Source organism: Larus michahellis, chromosome 10 (genome assembly GCF_964199755.1).
Source record: "Larus michahellis chromosome 10, bLarMic1.1, whole genome shotgun sequence".
Classification (NCBI taxonomy): domain Eukaryota; kingdom Metazoa; phylum Chordata; class Aves; order Charadriiformes; family Laridae; genus Larus; species Larus michahellis.
Genome location: NC_133905.1, coordinates 16225685 through 16245374, shown reverse-complemented (window position 1 = coordinate 16245374; position 19690 = coordinate 16225685). Strand labels below are relative to the sequence as shown.

At 44.1% G+C, this 19690-nt stretch overlaps 3 protein-coding genes across 17 annotated transcripts in view; 2 read left to right on the top strand and 1 right to left on the bottom strand.

Annotated features, from left to right (window-relative positions):
• Positions 1-11968, bottom strand: part of IFT122 (intraflagellar transport 122) — a 32299-nt gene extending 20331 nt beyond the window's left edge. For 2 of the 7 annotated variants that reach the window (XR_012589310.1, XR_012589311.1), the window contains exons 1-13: positions 11099-11615; positions 10029-10113; positions 9185-9263; positions 8318-8394; positions 7818-7884; positions 6623-6769; positions 5112-5187; positions 4360-4551; positions 3479-3617; positions 2634-2836; positions 2046-2183; positions 1245-1409; positions 194-391 (exon numbers count right to left, since the gene is read on the bottom strand). Coding sequence is in view for 5 of the 7 variants with exons in the window: in XM_074602611.1 (XP_074458712.1) it covers positions 194-391; positions 1245-1409; positions 2046-2183; positions 2634-2836; positions 3479-3617; positions 4360-4551; positions 5112-5187; positions 6623-6769; positions 7818-7884; positions 8318-8394; positions 9185-9263; positions 10029-10113; positions 11099-11482 (1950 nt within the window). In the remaining 2 variants the exon portion in view is untranslated. Of the gene's footprint in view, positions 1-193; positions 392-1244; positions 1410-2045; positions 2184-2633; positions 2837-3478; positions 3618-4359; positions 4552-5111; positions 5188-6622; positions 6770-7817; positions 7885-8317; positions 8395-9184; positions 9264-10028; positions 10114-11098; positions 11693-11855 lie in introns of those variants that run through there. The other 5 variants (XM_074602610.1, XM_074602613.1, XM_074602612.1 and 2 more) reach the window with 5 other exon arrangements.
• Positions 11969-12059: 91 nt separating this feature from the next.
• On the top strand, positions 12060-17074 carry MBD4 (methyl-CpG binding domain 4, DNA glycosylase). 9 transcript variants are annotated; one of them, XM_074602842.1, is made up of 7 exons: positions 12060-12183; positions 12828-13576; positions 14212-14286; positions 14894-15028; positions 15277-15426; positions 16065-16168; positions 16812-17074. In XM_074602842.1, exons 1-7 carry the CDS (start codon positions 12065-12067, stop codon positions 16887-16889), a joined length of 1410 nt encoding a protein of 469 aa, XP_074458943.1. In that variant the 5' UTR covers positions 12060-12064; the 3' UTR covers positions 16890-17074. The 9 variants fall into 9 exon arrangements, with proteins under 9 accessions (XP_074458943.1, XP_074458942.1, XP_074458940.1 ...); XM_074602841.1 differs by having other exon boundaries at positions 12066-12183; positions 14840-15028; XM_074602839.1 differs by having other exon boundaries at positions 12066-12183; positions 12828-13669.
• Positions 17075-17441: 367 nt separating this feature from the next.
• Positions 17442-19532, top strand: RPL32 (ribosomal protein L32). The gene is made up of 4 exons (XM_074603321.1): positions 17442-17558; positions 18187-18287; positions 18556-18737; positions 19357-19532. The coding sequence occupies exons 2-4, from the start codon at positions 18192-18194 to the stop codon at positions 19484-19486; spliced, it is 408 nt and encodes a 135-aa protein (XP_074459422.1). The 5' UTR covers positions 17442-17558; positions 18187-18191; the 3' UTR covers positions 19487-19532.
• The last annotated feature ends 158 nt before the right edge of the window (positions 19533-19690 follow it).

Here is a 19690-nt window from a genome sequence, read left to right as displayed (position 1 = left end):
GGAAATTAGCTTAATTAATGCCAAATAAACAAAAATAAAATAGATTATGCAATATAACAAATAACGATGAAGAAAGTGTGAATGACAATATTTTGGTAATGGAATATGAGTAAATCTCAGAAAAGCTTCTTCACTTCTTAAACACTGATGTTTATGAAATGTAAAGCAACACTTAATGAGATTAAAGGATTACCTGCGGAACTTCAACAGCTGACATAGAAAAAACATGAAGACAGAAGATCTTGGAGCCGTTGTAACCCACAACAAAGCCTTGAAGTTTTTGCTGATGGACAGGGAAATTACTGGCTTTGATATTGAGGTAACCCCCTCCAGAAAAGCAAAGCATATCCTCACACTGTGTGTTCCAAGCCACACTATTAGCATTGGGTTCCTAATGAGCAAAATAATTGATGATTACAATAGATGCAATCACATCTTCTTTCCTAAGAAATACGCATCCTTCAGCTAGAATGTCTGACCTATTATAGCCTGGGTGCGTACACACACACACACACTTGGTATTTATGTTTGTAATATTCTAAAGCCTAGTATATTCCTAGACAGATTTACAGGGCCATAACTTTACATTTTAATAAATAGCTGTAATTGTCTTTGTTTTGTATTTACTAGTGATCTATACTACCAAACTGTAGAAGATAATATAAAATTCCATAATGATATGCTGCTGGTTAGCTAGCACATTTAATTAATCATTTTTCTCCCCGTTACGAAAAGAAAGTTACAGACCCCTTCTTTGTAACACTGCATACTTTCTATCCAGTGTTCTCTGAAAATGTTTCATCAACATTAACGAGCGAACCCTTACAGCAACTGCTAAACTGCCAACGAAGAGAGAATTATCATTATTCATTTTATAGTCTGGGAATACACAACAAACAAAGAAGTATAGGCTTTAATTCTGTTCATACCAATGATAAAGCCAAAATGCTCATTAACTGTAATGCTTCAAAGGGAAGCAGGACAGAGCTCTAAATTAAACTGAAAAGGTCACATGTTTAAATGCTCTTTATTCAACAGTTGCTCACATATATCTCCTTGTCTACCATCTCTCTAAGGGTAGTTTCGATAGAGAAAGAGATCACAGTTAAATCCTACAAAACATGATTAATGGCTTAAATGACAGTTATATACATTTCTGCACAGCAACACTTTTGGTATGTTCTGTGCTCCTAAGCACTTCCTGCCCCGCCTCCCCTTTTTTCTTTTAAGACACGGAATTTTACCTGAAACAACAACTCTTTGGTATGAATATCATATACTAGGCAGGTATCGTTTTCATCAACCACTGCCAGCTTGTTTCGAGATGCACTCATATCCAGACAGCGCACAGCCGTGGATTGCTTCAACAGGACGATTGCGAAGACGTTATCAACAAATATCTTCAGAATCTAGACATATTTGAAACCAAAGTCAGTCCATCCATTTTTGTTCCTAAAACTAGAAATAGCAGAGCAAGTACAAACTTTAATGCTGTTTAAAGCATCCAACTGCAACTTTTTTCAGAGGTAAACTCTGCATTTAAATTAAGGCAATGCTTTCAGTTTGAGGTATCTTGAAAAGACTTGTTTCCACGGTGTAATCTAGGTGGCAAGCCTATACAAATAAAACATATGCTATACAGCCTCGATTTTTTAATGCTCCACCAGTTAAACAATTACATTAATATAATACTACAGGAATATATAGCATAGATACAGAAGACACAAAGGATCTATTTGTGTTCTCTGTATCAGTACCTCGGGGCTCCAGTTTGAAATATTCAGCTGCTAACTGGCTTGTGAAATAAACAGCAATTTCAGACACACACACGCACCCCTAAGCCCCACTAAGAACAAACATTCTCTCAGTATGAATTTTACAGCCAGAGAATGTGAAAGATACCAGTAATTAGGTTTTAATCACAAGATGAGACTGTCACAAGTTCTAGGTTGTAAATGAGCACACTGCTCCTAAAGTGTACCCCTAAGACCATAAACCAGATTTTATTTGCAGTGAAAAGACACATACCAAACATTGTGTGTTACCTGACCATTCTTTAGACCGACTAAGAGGCCTTCTCTTCCTGGAGGTCCTCCAATTACTTTAATATAGCGAATAAGAGATTCCATTAGCCATTCTCGTTCTTTAATGCCACTAAATGAGAGGCACTGTAATCTTTTCTCCTAAAGACACAATAACATACAAAATACTGTATGGAAGAAGTAAAGATAAAACCACTGTGTCTTTTGTGCTATGTTCATACCTCCCCTAGCATGTGTGCCTACTTTTACGCGTAAAAATCATAAAGTCAAACAGTCAATTTAACAGGGTGAGTTCTTTAAGTTTTTCCAATGCTATGAACAAACACAAAAAAACCAACCCCACCTCTTCTAGTAGTTCACCCCCACCCAAAAGTTCCCCTGGATTATGTGCTAATTTATCAAATTCACTACAGAGATTGTTTCACTGAAACAGAGCCACCTGTGGCATGCCGCAGCTATTGCTCAGAAGTACGTCAGTGTTGCACATTACAACCGCACTAACACAGTACAATCTTTTCCTACCGGCTATTTGGACAGCTGTCTTAAAGTCTGAACACACCCCAAGAATACTCTAGATTTTAAGGCACATACCTGGCATAAAATAATGTGATCTGAACATACAACCAGCAAGTTGCATTCGAATTTTTTTACTATCTTTTCCTTCACCCGATAATACATATCTGAAGAATCATCTGAGTACAACTCGTAAATCAAGATTTTCTCTGGCATTTGGATTGCTAATCTGTTTTTGTAGATTGCAATTTTCTTTACAAGCTCTCTGCCTTTTATTCTAACTAGAGAGAAAAAACACAAAAACAATACAGTATAGGATGACACGAAAATAACGGATCCAGAAACCAGAAAACTTACTAATACATTCAAATTGAATCTTTCTAGAGCACCTCTAAAATTAAAAGCAGATTCCTGCTCAGATACGTTTGTTGTTCTGCTTCTATGTAATCTTCTATCCCCGACACAATTTATCACCCTCTATTATTTGTCAACAGCACATTCTGGAGCAATACTTTGATTCTTTGCCATAAAAGCCAGTGGGTACGAAGAAACAAAATCAGCACAAACCCTTGAGGCTGCCAGTAAGGAAAAAAAAAAAAAAGAAAAAGCTAAATATGATGTGCTGTATTTTTATCTCATTCGCAGAGATTAAAACCTTATCTTAAAAGCCTCCGCCCCTCCCAATGTCCTTTCAAATCCCCACATCTTTCATTAAGCTTGTCAGCGCTGATCCTCCAGAATCCAAGTTTGCACTCTCACTCTGCAAACAGTATTCCTCAGTTTTACTGTTAAAGTGACAACAATCTGTCTGGTACATGCAGCATACATTCCAAGTGTTCTGATGGATATTAATTAAAAAAAAACAACCCAAAACAAAACAGAATGAGAGTCAAGCTTTGGGCTGACTGCAAGTGTGAAATTACCTTTTTGTTCAGTGATGAGGTGTTGGACAATAACATCAGTCATGCTGTCTCTGTAAGCATAGCGATCTTTATAAAGGCCATGAACAGTGCTGAAGATCAACTGATAGAAGGATATTGTTCCATCTTGGCATCCTACTGCCTGAACACAAGAAGAAAATAATTTTAGTGAATTGGTACACGTAGGTGAGAACTGGCAAAGTGTGTAGTATTCACATGAAGATTATGTTCCTTTTCCTGCATAATGTATAGATTGATACCAATTACAGCCTACGTGTGCTTAAACAGTGGTAAAAGTGCAATGCAAAATGAGGACTGATCTCATCATAGACCATAGAGACCACCACGTTGGGTGGGTGGTATCTGGTTTGGTTTTATTTTATTGTTGATTTTTTGGTTGGTTTTTTTTGGGGTGTGTGTTTGTTTTAAAATTTGCTCTGTATCTCTTCACGTTTGTATGATAATAGTGTGCAGCATACATGGCTACCAGTTGCCTTGTAGGCATTTTCCACAAGGTGCAATGCTAGAAACTCAAACAGATCTGAACATTTTCTTCAATCGTGGAATTAGATTTGGTAAACCAAAAAGTTATTAGCTGCCATTTTTTCTTCTTTTCCCCACTTTTTTTTTTTAAATCAAAATGCAGCAAATGCCTTACCATCTGAAAATAGGTGTTACTCTCATTTACAGTCTTCTTGCAGCCCAAGTTTTACTTCTGCAGGATATTTTTAATTTTGGTGTTAGTTCTAGGACCTCACTAGACACTGCTCAGGTTCTGCTGCCTCAGTAAGAATCTCCAGATTAAGCAACTGAGTTTGAAATTTATAGTCTTATCTTATATGACAAATGGTCTGTGAAAATGTCAGAAAAATGTTCCTACTCACCACATAGTTGGAGTCTGGTTTAACTTTGCATGTCCACACCCAACTGCTTTGCTCTCCTATGGTACCAAGACGTACACCATCCTTCGTGAAGAGGGAAACTTGTTTATCTGAACCTCCCAGTAAAATATACTCTCCTTTAGTAAAATAGCTAACACAGCAAGGATCAAAATTGAGCATTCTGTCCTTCCCAATCTACAAGGGAAAATAAACAAAAAATAAAAAAATCAAAACCATTAACTAAAGGATCATTTCATATTTTCCCAAGGCAACAACTGCTGTCACTGATACCATTCTTCTCATCTCTCTGGCCATGCACAACTTTTCAATGCTCCAGAATCACTGGCTAAATTAAGATTCCCAAAGGCAGTTCGACAATACATCCAAGAATCCCTACAGTCCCAAACCAGTCCACCCAGAATGCAAGCAATTCACAAAACCCCCTTTAACTGGTTGAAAAAAATACAAAGATGTCCTCTACAGACCAGTAAACCATATCACAAAAGTCATCAAAGTTGTAAGGGCTTTAATACAAGAATTGTATTAATTTATTGACAGCTGAGTTGCCATGGGAGAAACAAGAGTGGAAGAAAAAGATGGTTTAAAAAAAAAAAAAAAGCACTCATAAAAGGCTGTGAAAACAGAAAACATTTAATGTAGCTAATAAAGCACTAGTATACAAACACTTTGAATACAGGACACAAAACAGAATCAGAAATGCCCTGCCACTCTTCAGTGCACTTTCTAAAACATACCTGTTTGCCACTAAGCTGGTAAAAGGAAAGCTTCTGACCCCAGTCTGCCACAGCTAAAATATCATTGCGTTCATCTCTAACAAAAAAACACATAAAATAATCTCATAGGAATTCTACAGAGACTTATTGATAAATTTCTAAGAGCAACAGAACCAAGTAATAGGATAGCAGAATACACTTCACATTACTCTTTAAGAAAAAAAAAACCACAAACTGAACGGACAGCAGATAATATTTTGCCATGTAAAACTGAGGAAGGCAGCTTGGGGACACAGAAGAAAAGTCAGTCTCCTTTACAGGAATAACTGCAAAGGTTGGAGTTTCACTATATAAGCAGCAGGTACAGTGAAGCTAATGGTCCCTTAAACAGATGAAGCCCCTGGGCCCAGTTTCTGCTCTTAGCTACAGTAGTACAAAGTCACTCTACCATCAAAGTCAGTACAGCTGAGCAAGAGTGAACGACAATTATCCATGTAAGGTGGGGGGTCGGGGGGGGAAATAATAAAAAAAATTGTTCGTCTGAGACCAGCAGCAGAGCAAGGAAAGGCTTCAGGTCTCAAATTTGTTAACTTTTGTACTCTGACATGATCTGTTCAGCTTGCAGCAAAACACGAGAGTTACCTTCTCCACAGCTTCTTGCCTAGGAAAGGAGATGGTAATCTGAACATTTCTGTTGCAATCAATGCCTCTAACCATAAACTGAACAAAAAGGAAACAGACAAAAAACCTAATGAAAAGCTAACTGTTTAGTAGGCACCATGCCTTTGCTCAACACATGATGCATGCACCTGTGGGGAAAAGCAACATGCTATCACATACTTAAGAACTATCTCATAATGGACACACACTAGCAGAATTAATTAAGACCATACAGACAGCTGCTCATCTAGAATTTCCTAATTTTTGAACGTCTGATTTTGTACCCTGCATAATACTCTGCCCTTGGTCCTTTTTGTACGTTACTGTCCTAGATAATATAGATATAATTATGTTCCTTTGACGTTTCACTCACAACTTGAAATCTTCTTCCTCAGGGTCTTCTCCTGCTGCCTGACTACACTTCCTACTGCCAGGCCTGGACTGCAGTACTGGTATCTCATCTAAACTGCTGTGAACCGACTCCTCTTCTTCATTTGCTCTACTCCAAAAATTCTCCCACCTACTGCAATAGCAATTGTTTATTCACGTATTTGAGACAATATTCCCTCTGAATTGAAGTGAAAAAACAACTTCCCTCTCTCTCCTCCAATCCAAACAGAACTTCCCGACCCAACCCAAAAACAACACAAAAGAAAAAAATGTTTCTTTAGATCTAAGTGGAACTTGTTCCCAGTTTCTCCATTCAATTAAAGACTGGCAGCAAGCCAAAACCCCAATAGATAATCACTTTAAAAAAGGTAACGTACTTGGCATTAATCTGTTTCAGCAGGGATGAAAGTCAAGCCTTTCTGCAACCAATAAGCCAAGGATTATCTATTCAACATGAAAAAAGGAAAGATGAAATTATTTACCTGGATGGATTCCAGCAAATTGACCATATTGGAGATGAAGCACCCCCTGGACGCTCTATTTTTACTTTCTCATCGCCATTTTTATTCCTTATGCTGACAATGCCGTTGAACATCCCCAGAGCAAGGTACTGGCCATCATTTGTCCAGCTGATAAAACACACACATACTGAAGAGCAAACTACTAAAAACAAGCAGCAGGAAGGTAGGATGGTACAGTATACTCAAATAGGGATGAGAGATTGAAATATACTTCTAAGAGGGAGTTCTGGGAGGTAGCCAATAATCCTACAGTTTGTTTATGCATCTAAATCCACATTTATGGCAACAGCATGCACTACAGCAAGAACATTTTATTATATACACAGAAATAAAAAAAAAAAACGTAGAAATAAAAAAAATTAAAGCTATCATCTGCTTGCAATACTTCTAACATGTGCTAAGTAACAGATACACTTTTGGGATGACAGTATTGGCAGTAGACCAGGCTGTTTTTAAAAGCCACATTTAGAACACTGATCAGATAAAACTGCACGGTGCTGGGGCAGAGGAGACCTAGTTTCTATTCTTGTCTCTGCTGTAGTGCAATGGATGACTTTACACAAATTAATGTACCCTTGGTTCAGGTTCCCCATAGTGGCAATATCTCCTTCTACTAAAAAAAAAAAACCAAAAAAAAACAACAACACAGGAGATGAACAGCTCTACAAACAAAAATAGAATTATTTTTCCTCTAACTTCATTTTATTGTTATTGCACAAGATGGCTAAACAGAAGGAGAGAAGTGAAGACACTTGCTCAAGACCAGAACACCTCTCTGATACTTTCAGAAGAATTCAGTTATAAACAGCACCAAAGAAAAACCAAACCCCTTTGCTATTAAAAAAAAAAAAATAATAAAAGCTCTCTCTGAGAAGAATACACAAGAAAGAACAAATCGTCTGATAAATATTAGTCATATTCCTACTGGAGCATTATAAATGCTACTCAGGTATTTTAATAATGAGAACGGCAAAGCAGCAGAAGCACACAGGGGTACTGAACAGCAGGGCAGGGAAGCCTCTCTCATACTGCTAGGTGCTGTCTCCACGTACGTTGAACTATTTTGCTTCAACTTTTTTTCTTTAAGCTTGCATATTGTTTTGAATTGTTTGTATTGAAACTAGCTTAAATGACACAGGTAATCCTTAAAACTTACCTACAGCAAGTAATCTTACTGCTAGTTTTATGCTTAGAGACTGACTTCTGTTCAGGAGACCACAAGCCTTGATTAAAACAAACAGAAAGCCAAAGTAAATTGCAAGTAAGTGTTTACCGGTGTTCAGATTAGAAACTAACATTGTCAGAAAACTCAGTTGGGACTTCAGAGGGATCAAAGTCTCAGCCAGTGCTAGAAGGACATTTAAATACATATTATTTATCAGTAAACAGGAAAAAAAAATCCATCATAACAACACAGAGGGGGTGTCTGCAAAAAATCATAGTAACAAAGTAGTACATTTTACCCCATGGCACCTCACTGCATAGTCCTTTCCAACTGAGTTTAAGCAATTTAAATAAGCATCTAATGTTTCTTAACTTTAGGTAGCTTTGTATCTCATCTTTTCTGCATATGAAGAACTGGAGCTATCTGTAGTTAGCTCAGCTACATAATAGAGTTTACTGGCTTAATGGAAAAGTTAGAGGAAGAAGACATACCAAAATCACTGGAAGAACAGGATGCCAACTGATGAGTAAGAGGATTGTATGAAACGCACTGTATAGAGTCATTATGCCTAGAATGAAGTTACAATCATATTTCAGTAAATCATTCTTAAATGCTCCCTTTTCTGGCTTTCAGCAAGATAGCTGAAAGGTCTAGCAGATGCCAGAAATAATTCGATCAGTTTATATCACATCAAATTAATCTGCAGTTAATGTAAACTAAATCAGTAATAAACCTTAAAAAATTGTCTCTAAGTGGCAGGATTCACTGTATTTCATCAAGATTAGCTAAAAATGTACATAGATGATGGTTTGCAAAATATGATTAAAGGTTATATCCAAATTCTAAAACAAGTATGCCTGTGTACATTCCTAGTAGTACGCTAGCTTGTGCGTACTAACTAGTAATAAATGTGCACACACGTTCAGAAAGAGAATTTGAAGATACTGCTTAAGAGGTATAACAAAAACAAAGCCAGAAGAAATACGGAAATATACTGAAAATACCAAACCTTATCTTTAATTTGGTCTTTGAACCAGAGTTATATTAATTTTGTTTATTATACAAGATCAGAGTCATAGTCTGTTTCATTTTATTTATATTTACACAGTTTCCCCAGTTCTCTGACAGCCCTCTAAATTCAGAGATTTATCTAGACTTCCCACCGTCTTTATGCCTTTAATTGCTTTCCTGCCTCATTCAGATACTTCAACTGTTCTTTTCCCTCTCCTATTACCCCCAGCATTTTCTCTGACCTTAGTCAGCCTTTTTCCAAATCTAATGGCACATACTCTTTGACAGCAGAAGTGCATAATCAAAGTCCATTTTTGAGAGGCACAGAATTGAAAGGCATCACTTACGTGTATTTCAGAATTCCTTCTAACTTTGAAGTCCAAATTATCACACTTTTATCAGCTGAACCAGATGCGAAACGTTTGCCTAGGAATTAAATATTATTTAAATCCCACACATACAAGAATCACTTTCACTCCAAATACTCGATCAAAGAGAGAGCAAGAAGTTCTTGAACTTGACAAGGCTCAAGTAATAAAGGGCCTAACGCTGCAAGCCTTTTGATGTGACTGTGCTTCTCCAACCACATGAAACTCCAATGACTTTATTTTGTTACTCCCACAGAGCACGCCTCATTAAAGCCCAGCCATGCAAGCAAGTAGCCAGTCACGGGTTGGGGCTTTACATTAATGATGGCAAGGGAAAAGTGGTACGTTTTCACAGGTATCACCTATAACTTAAACAGTAAGTCCCCACAGAATGAGACTCAGACACAATGAAAGACTTGGAAGCAGAATAAGGTCTGTACTGAGCATGGTAACGTGTGAAGGATCAGAAGATCGGGAAGCTTTGGGATAGAGGAACTATGGGAATAAAAATCAGAGGCAGGTGCAGTTCTAGAGACCTATGGGGTAAGCCTTCTCTTCACATTACTCCAAAATATAAACTTAGCCAGCATTGAAGTAGAAGGGAAAGGGAAGTGGGGACTACATTTCTTGAATGAACAGGTAGCCCTACATGTAAAAATAGAGTACTTCTCCATGTAGCATTCGTACGGCAGCTCAAACTCTCCATTAAAAACCAAACAAACCAAACACCACTCACACACATGTTCAAAATACTATTACTGAAACAACAAGAGATGTGCACTTTAGAAACCAGACTAACAAAGCCCCCCCAAATTATATTTACCATCTTTAGCATAAGCCACACAGTACACAGTGTCCTTATGTCCTTTCAAAGGCTGAATTAAGGTTCCATCAGAAGTATCATATACCTATTTAAACAGGGAAATAAAATAAAAAAAATACAAACACAAGCATACAAACAAAAAAAATATACATAAAAAAGTCTTCCAGTGAGGACTAGGATATAAAATTACTGAAGGCCAACAAGATTATACACTTTCTTTTGTGTTTGCTTTTTTGCATAGCACACAGTCCATGCAAGATAAAACATTTTAAAATGTAGAAGCAGCTTTCCTTAACGTAATACTTCTCAGAATGAAAGAGGACTCAGTATCAGAAAGTTACATGCACAAAAGAAATTACCAAACAGCTCATTTAGCCAGCTTGTTTTACTTCTTTCCCCACATTAGATGTTTAAATGTAGTAAGTTACTGGAAAGGACTATCACTAAATATACCATTCTGGGAGCACTGGAAATAATAAAGCTGCTGTCCTGCAGATCTGAACTACATCTCTGTAACCGTGCCACCCATCCATGCGCTCACCCCCGCAGTTTCTACGCCTGCGCCATCTGAAAGCTTTGCAGGAACCGTGAGAAGCGTGGTCCTGAGCTGCTCTTATTGCTGGGTTAGCAGCAGGCAAGTGGACCCAGGGAATCACAAAAAAAGCTCTAGTTGAAGCTTTTCACCGAGTAGGGACATCAGTTTGAGTTTCTTTTCCCTTTTCACTGAGATTTCCATAAGACTTGTAATAATGCAGTATTTGTATACTATGCCATTGTCCTAAGTTTGGATGCAGGTTAATGGATTTCAAACCACTGGCTGAGGTGAGAGAGGATGAGACGATGCAAGTAAATTAAATCTCATTACTTTTGGAAATATAGCTTAAAACTTGTTAAGAAACATTAAAAAGCTTCAAAACACTTTACAGTTAGAACACATTAATATATATAGATAGATATGAGGCTGGACTAGTAGAGATAAGAGGATTTTTGATAGGTTATATTCATAAGCTAATGTGAAAGAATCATATTCATACAGCTGTAACTGCAAGAGGAGAAATAAGTTTCCCTACCAGCAGTCTATTTCCAGCAGCAATTATCAATTGAGTCCCATCCGGTTTGAATGCAAGATCATAAATACTAAAGAAAACAAAACAAAACAACCCCCCCCAAGAAACCCCCACATTAGTAGGCAAAAAATATATTGTCTTTAACATCAAAGATGCCACATAACAAAAATTGTTAATTGCATACTGGAGAGTATATCTGATTCCTGAGAAAACTGCCCAAAGAAGAACCCTCTGTGACCGCCTGCTCGCACCGGGGGATAAGCCCAAGGACCGGCCACCAGCCACGCTACAGGCCTGGGCACACGGGGATGGCGGGGCTGGAAGGAGCCAGCAGCGGTACCCCTGTGCACAAATACGGACGCAGGCTGCTAGCCTTTGGCTAAACATAAAGGGGGGAAAAAAGCAACAACGACCCCATGAAGTCTCTGCGTTACTGAACCACCAGTATGAACCCCGAGGCCACAGGAACCACAGCTGCCCAGCCGCTCCTGCCCGCGGCGGGCCTGCCAAGGGGAAGGAGAGCGCTGGCCCAGCGCCTCTGGAGCCCGTCTGCCGCGCGGCGATGCCGAGACAGAGCCGAGTCGGACCGGTGCCGGCGAGCCCCCCGAGCCCTGCTCAGCCCCGCTCCCCGGGCTGCGCCATGGCCAGGCCGCGGCCAGCCTGCCCCCGGCCCGCAGCCCCCCCGCAGCTCCTCACGGGCCGTGCCCCGATCGCTGCGGAGTGGGCCGGAGGGGCCCAGCTCTCCCCCAGGGCCGCTCACCACTGCTCGGCCTTGTCGCGCCAGGTGAGGGCGGCCCGCATCCCCGGGACGGGACGGCACCGCCACCCCTCAGGGCCCCGCCGCGCGCGCTTGTTTACACCCGCCCCGCCGGCGCCACGGGCAACGCGCACGCGCCCGGGGACCCGCGGGTCCCCCGACCCGGCAGGGGGCGCCCGCCAGCGGCGCCTCACGTGACCCGGGCGCCCGAGATGGCGGCGGCGGGCGGCGGGGAGGCGGCGGCGGGGATGGCGGCGGCCGAGTGGGGCCAGGGCGGCGGTGGCGGCGGGCCGGGCCGCAGGGCGGGGAGGAGTGGCGGGTGCGTCCTCAGGTGAGGCCGGGGCGCATCCGAGCCGCCGTCCGCCGATGGCGAGGCGCGCTGCCGTGCCCTGCCGGTAGCACCGGCGCCTAGACGGGGCTCACGGGAGGGGCAGCACCGCGGCGGGTATCTGTGAGCTCTGTGTGTGACCCTGCGCTGGGCCGGTCACAGAAGCTGGGCTAGACATCGCTTGGCGGCTGGCTCTGACGTGTGTTCTGCTATTTTTAAAATACTAGAATAGTTTTTTTAAGTGAAGAACGAGGAATGCTCCGTTATAGCCCCTTCCAGTCCCTAAAGAGGCTCCAGGAAAGCTGGGGAGGGACTCTGGATCGAGGGAGGGAGCCACGGGACGAGGGGGAACGGTTTTACACTGAAAGAGGGGAGATTTAGATGAGATCTGAGGCAGAAATTCTCTGCTGTGAGGGTGGTGAGCCCCTGGCCCAGGTTGCCCAGAGAAGCTGTGGCTGCCCCATCCCTGGAGGGGTTCAAGGCCAGGTTGGACGGGGCTTGGAGCAGCCTGGTCTGGTGGGAGGTGTCTCTGCCCAGGGCAGGGGGTGGCACTGGGTGGGCTTTTAAGGTCCCTTCCCACCCAAACCATTCCGTGATTCTACACTATGAAGAATTCCTCACTAATTTACTCTTCTTTCATACCTCAGTCCTGAAGGAAGTAAGAGAAGATTGAAAAGTGCATGTGTGGAGTATTTTCGGAAAACTGGGGAGATGATGCTAAAAGCAGATTTTGATGTCCCAGCTCGTTGCCAGAGGAGTACCCGTTCGAGGGTGAGAAGATGCAGTACAAAAGCGAGAACTGTTTCAGAGAACGAGGATTGTCACAGTCAGGTGCAAGGCCTCAGTATGCAAAATGGTGAAGAGGACAGAATTCAAAACATTCAGACTGGAAATGAACACCTGGAAAACGTTACACCCACTCTGGAAAGCAAAGATTTGATCATGAAAGGCATAAACCCGGAGGACTGTTTGAAAACCAGGAAAAAGGGGGCAGGTGGGAAGGGTGCTCAGAATAAGAAAACTGGAAAGAGCTCAGAAAAGAGGAATCGAGACAGTACCCAAAACAAAAGACAGAGAAGAGCGTGTAACAAACAGGAAACTGAGAGCATTCAAAACAAGAAATTCTGTGGACAGAGAGACGTGTGTGTCGCTGATAGTCGGGGTGTAGCTGATCAGAATGCAGACCCTGTGGGCCTGGGAAGAACTCTGTTAAGGGTTTCCAGGTTGCGGTCAGGCACAGAGCTGAGGTCAGCGGCAGCTCGCTCACAAAGGCAGCTGGAGAGCAGAGCAGGGGGGAAGTGTGTGGAGACAAGTTCTGATGATGCGTCTTCTGCAAAATCTGAGGAGAAAACCAATGGATTGAAAGTAGGGAAAGAGGTGGATCAAGGGAATTCAGGTAACCATGATTTTAAATCTGACACTGAAATGGATGCTAACGTCCTGCAGCTGTGTGACAAGAAAAGCTTCACAGCAGTTAAAATGCCACCAGGTATTTGTGTGGTTTTGAGCAGAACAGCATCCTAATGTTCTGCTGGGGGTTCTGCTAACTATATGAGCAAAGTATTCCCTTTCAGATCAAGCTGCTTTGACATCTGAATCTGTCTCGTTTCTTTATCCAACAGCATTTAGCTTAATGCAGATTTATTCACAACTGGAACTTACTTCACTGATCTCTTTAGCTGTATGGTATAATATAATAATGTTCATTACCCTCTGTGCACTTACTCTCTTAATGTTGTTGCGTAGCTGGTCAATTTGATTCATAAAAAAAAGGCCAGTTTTACCTTGTTTCATGTGCTAGAATCGCTTTCCTCGGACTGTGACAAGGTAGCGGTTTATCTTCCAAAGATTTTTCGTAGAGTTGAAATACAGAGGACTACTGGAGTGAATCTAAAGCACGTTTATGTTCTGTACACCTACAAGAAATCCTTGCATTTCTATCACAACATAAAGGGAAATGGTGTATGAAATGAGACAGCAAAATACTTGGTTTTTTTTTCTTTTTAATGCTGAAGTGTTATTTCTTTACAGAAGAGTCTATCCCACAAACACAAGTGGATAGGAGGAAAACGAGTCCATATTTTTCAAGTAAATACAGTAAAGAAGGTATAATATTCTTTAGGAAAATAAATCATTTTTTAGGGGGGGGAGGAATAGGATGGGTCAAGATCACACGTTGTTATGGAAAATCTTCTTCAGTTTTAGACTGGCCTCGCTTAGGTGGCATCGGAGAGCTCGGCTTACTGCACCAGTGCTGATCTTGTCCCTTTTTAAACCTCAGTGGTTTGTACCTTGCAAGCAACCATTAAGGCTGGTATCAAACGCCAGCATCTGCGAGGTGATGGGGTGAATGGGCTTTGGAGAGGTTCTCTTCAGACCGCTGAGGTGTGTCCCCCTGTGCCCTGTGGCTGCTGCTCCGCACTAAGGAGCATGGCGTTAGCTGGGGAGGGCCCCTCTCCTCAGAAAATGCACGTAACATGGGGAGGGACGCAGGTAGCCTCGGCTCTTCCTGCAGCCTGTGCCAGGGGACGTGTACTCCTCTGCAGCTCTGTAAAACTAATGTGTGAATTGCCATCGCTCCAGCCACATACAGTGCCCCCACAAAGATAAATCTGCTTCAAAAGGTCTTCATTTTTAAAAATTATTTTCCGTTAAATAGGTAAATCCATCCTTTACTGCCCAGTAAATTTTCCTGTGTTGCCTCTGTGTCCAGCTCCCAGCCCACCCAGAAGGAAGGCCTTCAGAAAATGGACTCCACCACGTTCTCCTTTTAATCTGGTCCAAGAAACACTTTTCCATGATCCGTGGAAACTTCTTATTGCAACCATATTTCTCAATAAAACTTCAGGTAAATAGAGAAATACAATTTCATGTTGTGTAAATGTTGGGGTGGTGTTATAGGGTCAGAACAGCTGTCATTTTTTAAATGGCATTAATGAAAGAGTAAATGTATATTAACTTGTGTCAGTGTACAACAAAAAGTCTTTAATTTGTAACTCTTGCCTTTGAAAAAGCTCCCTTCAAAAAGCGTAGCTAGATCATCAGAAAAGAGAATTGCCTGCACGGTCTTCTGTTTATGATGATTTCTTTCACTAGGTAAAATGGCAATTCCTGTGCTCTGGGAGTTCCTTAAGAAGTATCCTTCTCCTGAAATAACCAGGACTGCAGACTGGAAAGAAATGTCAGAGCTGCTCAGACCTCTTGGCCTCTACGAACTCAGAGCAAAAACGATCATCAGGTTCTCAGGTAGGTTTTCCTGAGCGTGCCTGTGGAAGGGTCTAAGTTACACTGGCGAAGCAAACAGCATTCTTTCCAAACTTTTCCTTCTGCTTGGCAAATACTAGTGGTGGTTTGTTTTATGCAGCTCTGGAATATGTTGGTCTTACATATGCAAAGATGCTGATCCTGTTGTCTTAACTGAGAATGAAATAACATACGTAGTGAGTTCTGCAAGAGACCTTTGTCCATGAGACTTCTTTTGAGTGTTAAAAGATACAACACCTGCAGGACTGATGTTGTGTTTTGCAGCACTATGATAAGGTGTCTCTGCCGTGTTTTGCATCAGGTGACCTCCGGAAGGCCCTTCTGGCCAGAATTTTTCTATGATTCTGGTATTTTCTATATTTAGAATAAAAGTATTCCTCTGTGGGTTTTGAGGAGAGAGATTTAATTAAAACTCACCCACAGTGATTTGCCTAGAAGGTGTTTAAGATGTATCTCGTAGGGGTTCATCGCCTGCTTTCACCAGGAAATAGCTAAACCTCCTGTTTTTCATGTACAATGTTCCAAAATGGAGGTGTGTTACAACAGCAGAGAATGGGGAGTTTGCGCAGAGTTGCTCTCTGCGTGCTGCAGGCAGTGACGTCCGTGCCTGTACATTGCAGATGAGTACCTGAGCAAGCGATGGAAGTACCCCATCGAGCTGCACGGCATCGGCAAGTACGGGAACGACTCCTACAGGATCTTCTGCGTCAATGAATGGAAGGAGGTGGGTGCTGCGGCCGTGGCCGTGCTGCCAGGGCTTGGTCTGCAGTGCGCTGCCAGCCACGGGGCTCCATCCTCTGGCTTTGCTGGGCTTGTACCTGTGGACTTCCTTGGGTTAAAAAAAAAAGACAGCAATTTTTATATATTCAGTAGGTTGAATTCCCAGAATGTACCTTTTACAGGTCTGAACCTGTAAATGAAGACTTGTGTCACCTTGATTTATTTTTTTTCTCTGTAATTTCCACTTTCACTGTGTTCTTTTTCTTATTTCCTTGATGTGGGGGTGAGCTTCTCTTCCCTGCTCCGGTTAAGAACTGGTTCCCTGTTTCCTGACACCCAGGTCCTGGCATCTCTCCGGGATGGGTGTTCGTGGGGCCTTTGCCATGCCAGGGTCCTCGTGCTGGCTGCGAGGGGTAGTTGCATCTTGCTCTGTGGCGTGGGTCCCCCCTCGCCATTCGCGGGGAGGTGGGTGGCTTCAGGGCTGCCCGAGCCCCATGTTCCTCGGTGCGTGGGGGCCGTCCTGCCGCAGCATGGCGTTTCGCTGCTCCCTGCGAGGTATGGAGGGGCCCTGAGCTGGGAGGGGAGATACGTCAGAGCGGTAAGAGAAGGTATTTTAGTAAACGTTAAACATTTTTGCTATGTTTTAGGTGCAGCCGCAGGACCACAAGTTAAACGTGTACCACGCGTGGCTCTGGGAGAACCGGGAGAGGCTGAGCATCGACTGAGAGAAGCCATGAGCGCCGCTTCTCCCCGGACGGCTGTGTGCAGTGGGTGTCCCTGCTGCGTGGCTCTGATTGTCAGGTTCTTAATTTAAATATCTGTGCCATGGACTTGGCGTGGCTCATTGTAAATAAATGTTTAAAATATCTGTATTTTTTTAATAAACGTATGCCCACTTTTGTAGCCCGGAGCTCCTCGGGGTATTTCTCGTGTATAATAATGACAGCGTGGCGGTTTAACCCCAGCGGGAGAGTAAAAGCGAGGGGGGAAAAAAGAAAAAAAAAAAAAAAAAAAAACCAAACCAACCCACCTCATGGGTTGAGGTAAAGAAGTTTTTAGGCTGTTTCACAGGAGTAAACGCAGAAATGGGTCAAGCAGCAGTAAGTTATCTCCTGGACAACGTTACGCCTTTATTCCCCGGGATCTGAAGAAGCAAACCGGCGAGTGGGCGAAGGCTGAGGTTGTGACGTCACCGGAGCGGCGGTACCGCCGCTCCGGTGACGTCACAACCTCAGCCTTCGCCCACTCGCCGGCCAGGTCCTGGCAGCTTCGTAGCGCGGCGGCGCGCTACGAAGCTGCCAGGACCTCCCGCCTCTCCCATAAGCCCCCGCGCGGGGCCCGCCCCCTCCCTCTTCCGGCGGGGCCTAGCGGCGGACGGCGCCATCCAGCTGCCGGTGAGTCGCCGCCATCCGCCCCCATCCGCCGCCATCCTCCACTCGCTGCCGCTGGCCCGGCACGGCCGACACCCCCCTTCCCTCCGCCACCCGTTTTCCGCGGGCTGCCGGCACCCTGCGGGCCGCAGCCTCCATGGCGGCCTGTCAGGGGCTGTCGGGCCGCGCGCTCTTCCCCCCCCCCCCGCCCGTTTCGGGCCTTGTGAGGTTGAACCGGAGCGTTTGAGGTAAAATCGGCGCTTTTGGTGTTGGTGCCGAGGGGGCTGTGCCGCCCGGTGGGGGGCTCTGACCGGCTGCGGCTCGGTGTGAGGCGAGGTCGGTTCCGATGGTTCGGGAGCCGGAGGGGGCCGGGGCTGTGGGGGGGAGAGCGGGTGGGGAACGCAAGGCCTGCGAGGGCGGCTGTGGCCGCCGTCCGAGCAACGCCTGACCTCCCAGGATCGCATCTGGAGAGCTCTCGGTGCTCTTCCAGCTTCGGAGGCGGGAGGGAGATGACGGCAGATGAATACCCATTCCCTCGCTAGTCTCTGGCGTGGCCAGCGAGCGGAAGATAGTCTGCTACACGCGTGGTACGCGGGAGAACGCACCGCCTCTTGTCAGGGTTTCCCTCTCATACCGTTTCTGTTTCTCTCAGACGCCATGCCTGCCCTCAGACCGCTCGTGAAACCTAAAATCGTCAAGAAGAGGACCAAGAAGTTCATCCGCCATCAGTCTGATCGCTATGTCAAGATCAAGGTAAAAAGTCACTGGAAATTCATTAGAAAATGAATTTTGAGCGAGTCGGACATGGTTGCTTCTGGGGTGATGGTGAATTAAAGCACAAAGGGTCAGTTTTGAGACTCAGCCACGGTGTAACAGCCTGGCACAGTGGATCTTCTTGGACATTGGTTTTGATAGAGCTGTTACTGTGAGAGATTGGTTTTGATAGAGTTGTTACTGTGATGCAGGTGTTTTCAGACTGGTCTTGTTTCATAACTATTAAATATTTCCTGTATTTCTTTAGCGCAACTGGCGTAAACCGAGGGGTATCGATAACAGAGTCCGCCGGCGGTTCAAGGGTCAGATCCTGATGCCCAATATTGGTTATGGCAGCAACAAGAAGACAAAGCACATGCTGCCCACGGGGTTCAGAAAGTTCCTGGTCCACAACGTCAAAGAGCTGGAGGTGCTCATGATGAGCAACAAGTAAGTGAGGGGCCCATGTGCTCCCTGCCTCCTGTGGAGCTGGGGCTGTGTGCTGCCCGTCCCAAATGGCACAGGGTCGGATGACGAAAAGGCAGCGCAGCTGGGGAGAGACGAGGGAAGCTCTTGTTTTTAAGAGCATGAAGTTTGGTTTCTGTAGTGCTTTCTGTTTCGCCTTGGTTTCTGTAGTGCTGCTCTGCTGCCAGAGGTGATCTGGCGGGAGGGCACTGAGGGTGTCCCGGGGCTGGCAAACTTGTACCTTTGGCAAAAATCTTACGTTATAGTGGTGGCAAACAGTGCTGCATCTACATCATTTTGATAAAATAGTGATCAGAACTGCGGCTTTGCATCTGTTCAGGCGCAGGCCTGAATCTACTTGTAGCACTTTCTTTCACAACAAAGTAATAAGAGTAATAATTAACCCCATTAAAAACTATCCCTTCCTGACTCTTCATTCACAAGAAGGCAGGCGGCAGAGTTGAGCTGTTCTGGAGGCGAGCCCCTGCTTCGGGCCAGAACAGGTTGGGCCTGGCACTGGGGATGGAAGGCGGGTGGTTCCGGCCGGCTCCGGAGTGCCTCGCCAGGGCTGAGCCAAGCCTGAGGCACAGTCTGTGTCCTACAGGTCCTACTGTGCGGAGATCGCGCACAACGTGTCTTCTAAGAACCGTAAGGTCATCGTGGAGAGAGCTGCTCAGCTCGCCATCAAGATCACCAATCCCAACGCCAGACTGCGCAGCGAGGAGAATGAATAAACCGGCTGCTACATCAGAGATGTATTTAATAAAGTGTAAAAACAAACTGTGGTGGATGTTTTGAATGGCCAAAGGGACAGAGTTTGGCTCAGTGCCCACGTGCAGGTGGAGTGGGTCCGGGGCTGCGGCATGAGCCTGGCTCTCCAGGGGAGGACTCACAGCAGCGCACTTGCTCGTGGTAGTGATTTGTGATGTCGCTGTGAT

Excerpts from the sequence above, each read along its gene's own strand:
- MBD4 (XM_074602838.1), top strand. The coding sequence starts at position 12,101 with ATGGCGGCGGCCGAGTGGGGCCAGGGCGGCGGTGGCGGCGGGCCGGGC. Across the intron at positions 13,670-14,211 it reads AGCAGTTAAAATGCCACCAG|AAGAGTCTATCCCACAAACA; the intron begins GTATTTGTGTGG and ends ATTTCTTTACAG. Across the intron at positions 16,169-16,811 it reads GCGTCAATGAATGGAAGGAG|GTGCAGCCGCAGGACCACAA; the intron begins GTGGGTGCTGCG and ends GCTATGTTTTAG.
- RPL32 (XM_074603321.1), top strand. The coding sequence starts at position 18,192 with ATGCCTGCCCTCAGACCGCTCGTGAAACCTAAAATCGTCAAGAAGAGG. Across the intron at positions 18,288-18,555 it reads ATCGCTATGTCAAGATCAAG|CGCAACTGGCGTAAACCGAG; the intron begins GTAAAAAGTCAC and ends GTATTTCTTTAG. Across the intron at positions 18,738-19,356 it reads GTGCTCATGATGAGCAACAA|GTCCTACTGTGCGGAGATCG; the intron begins GTAAGTGAGGGG and ends TGTGTCCTACAG.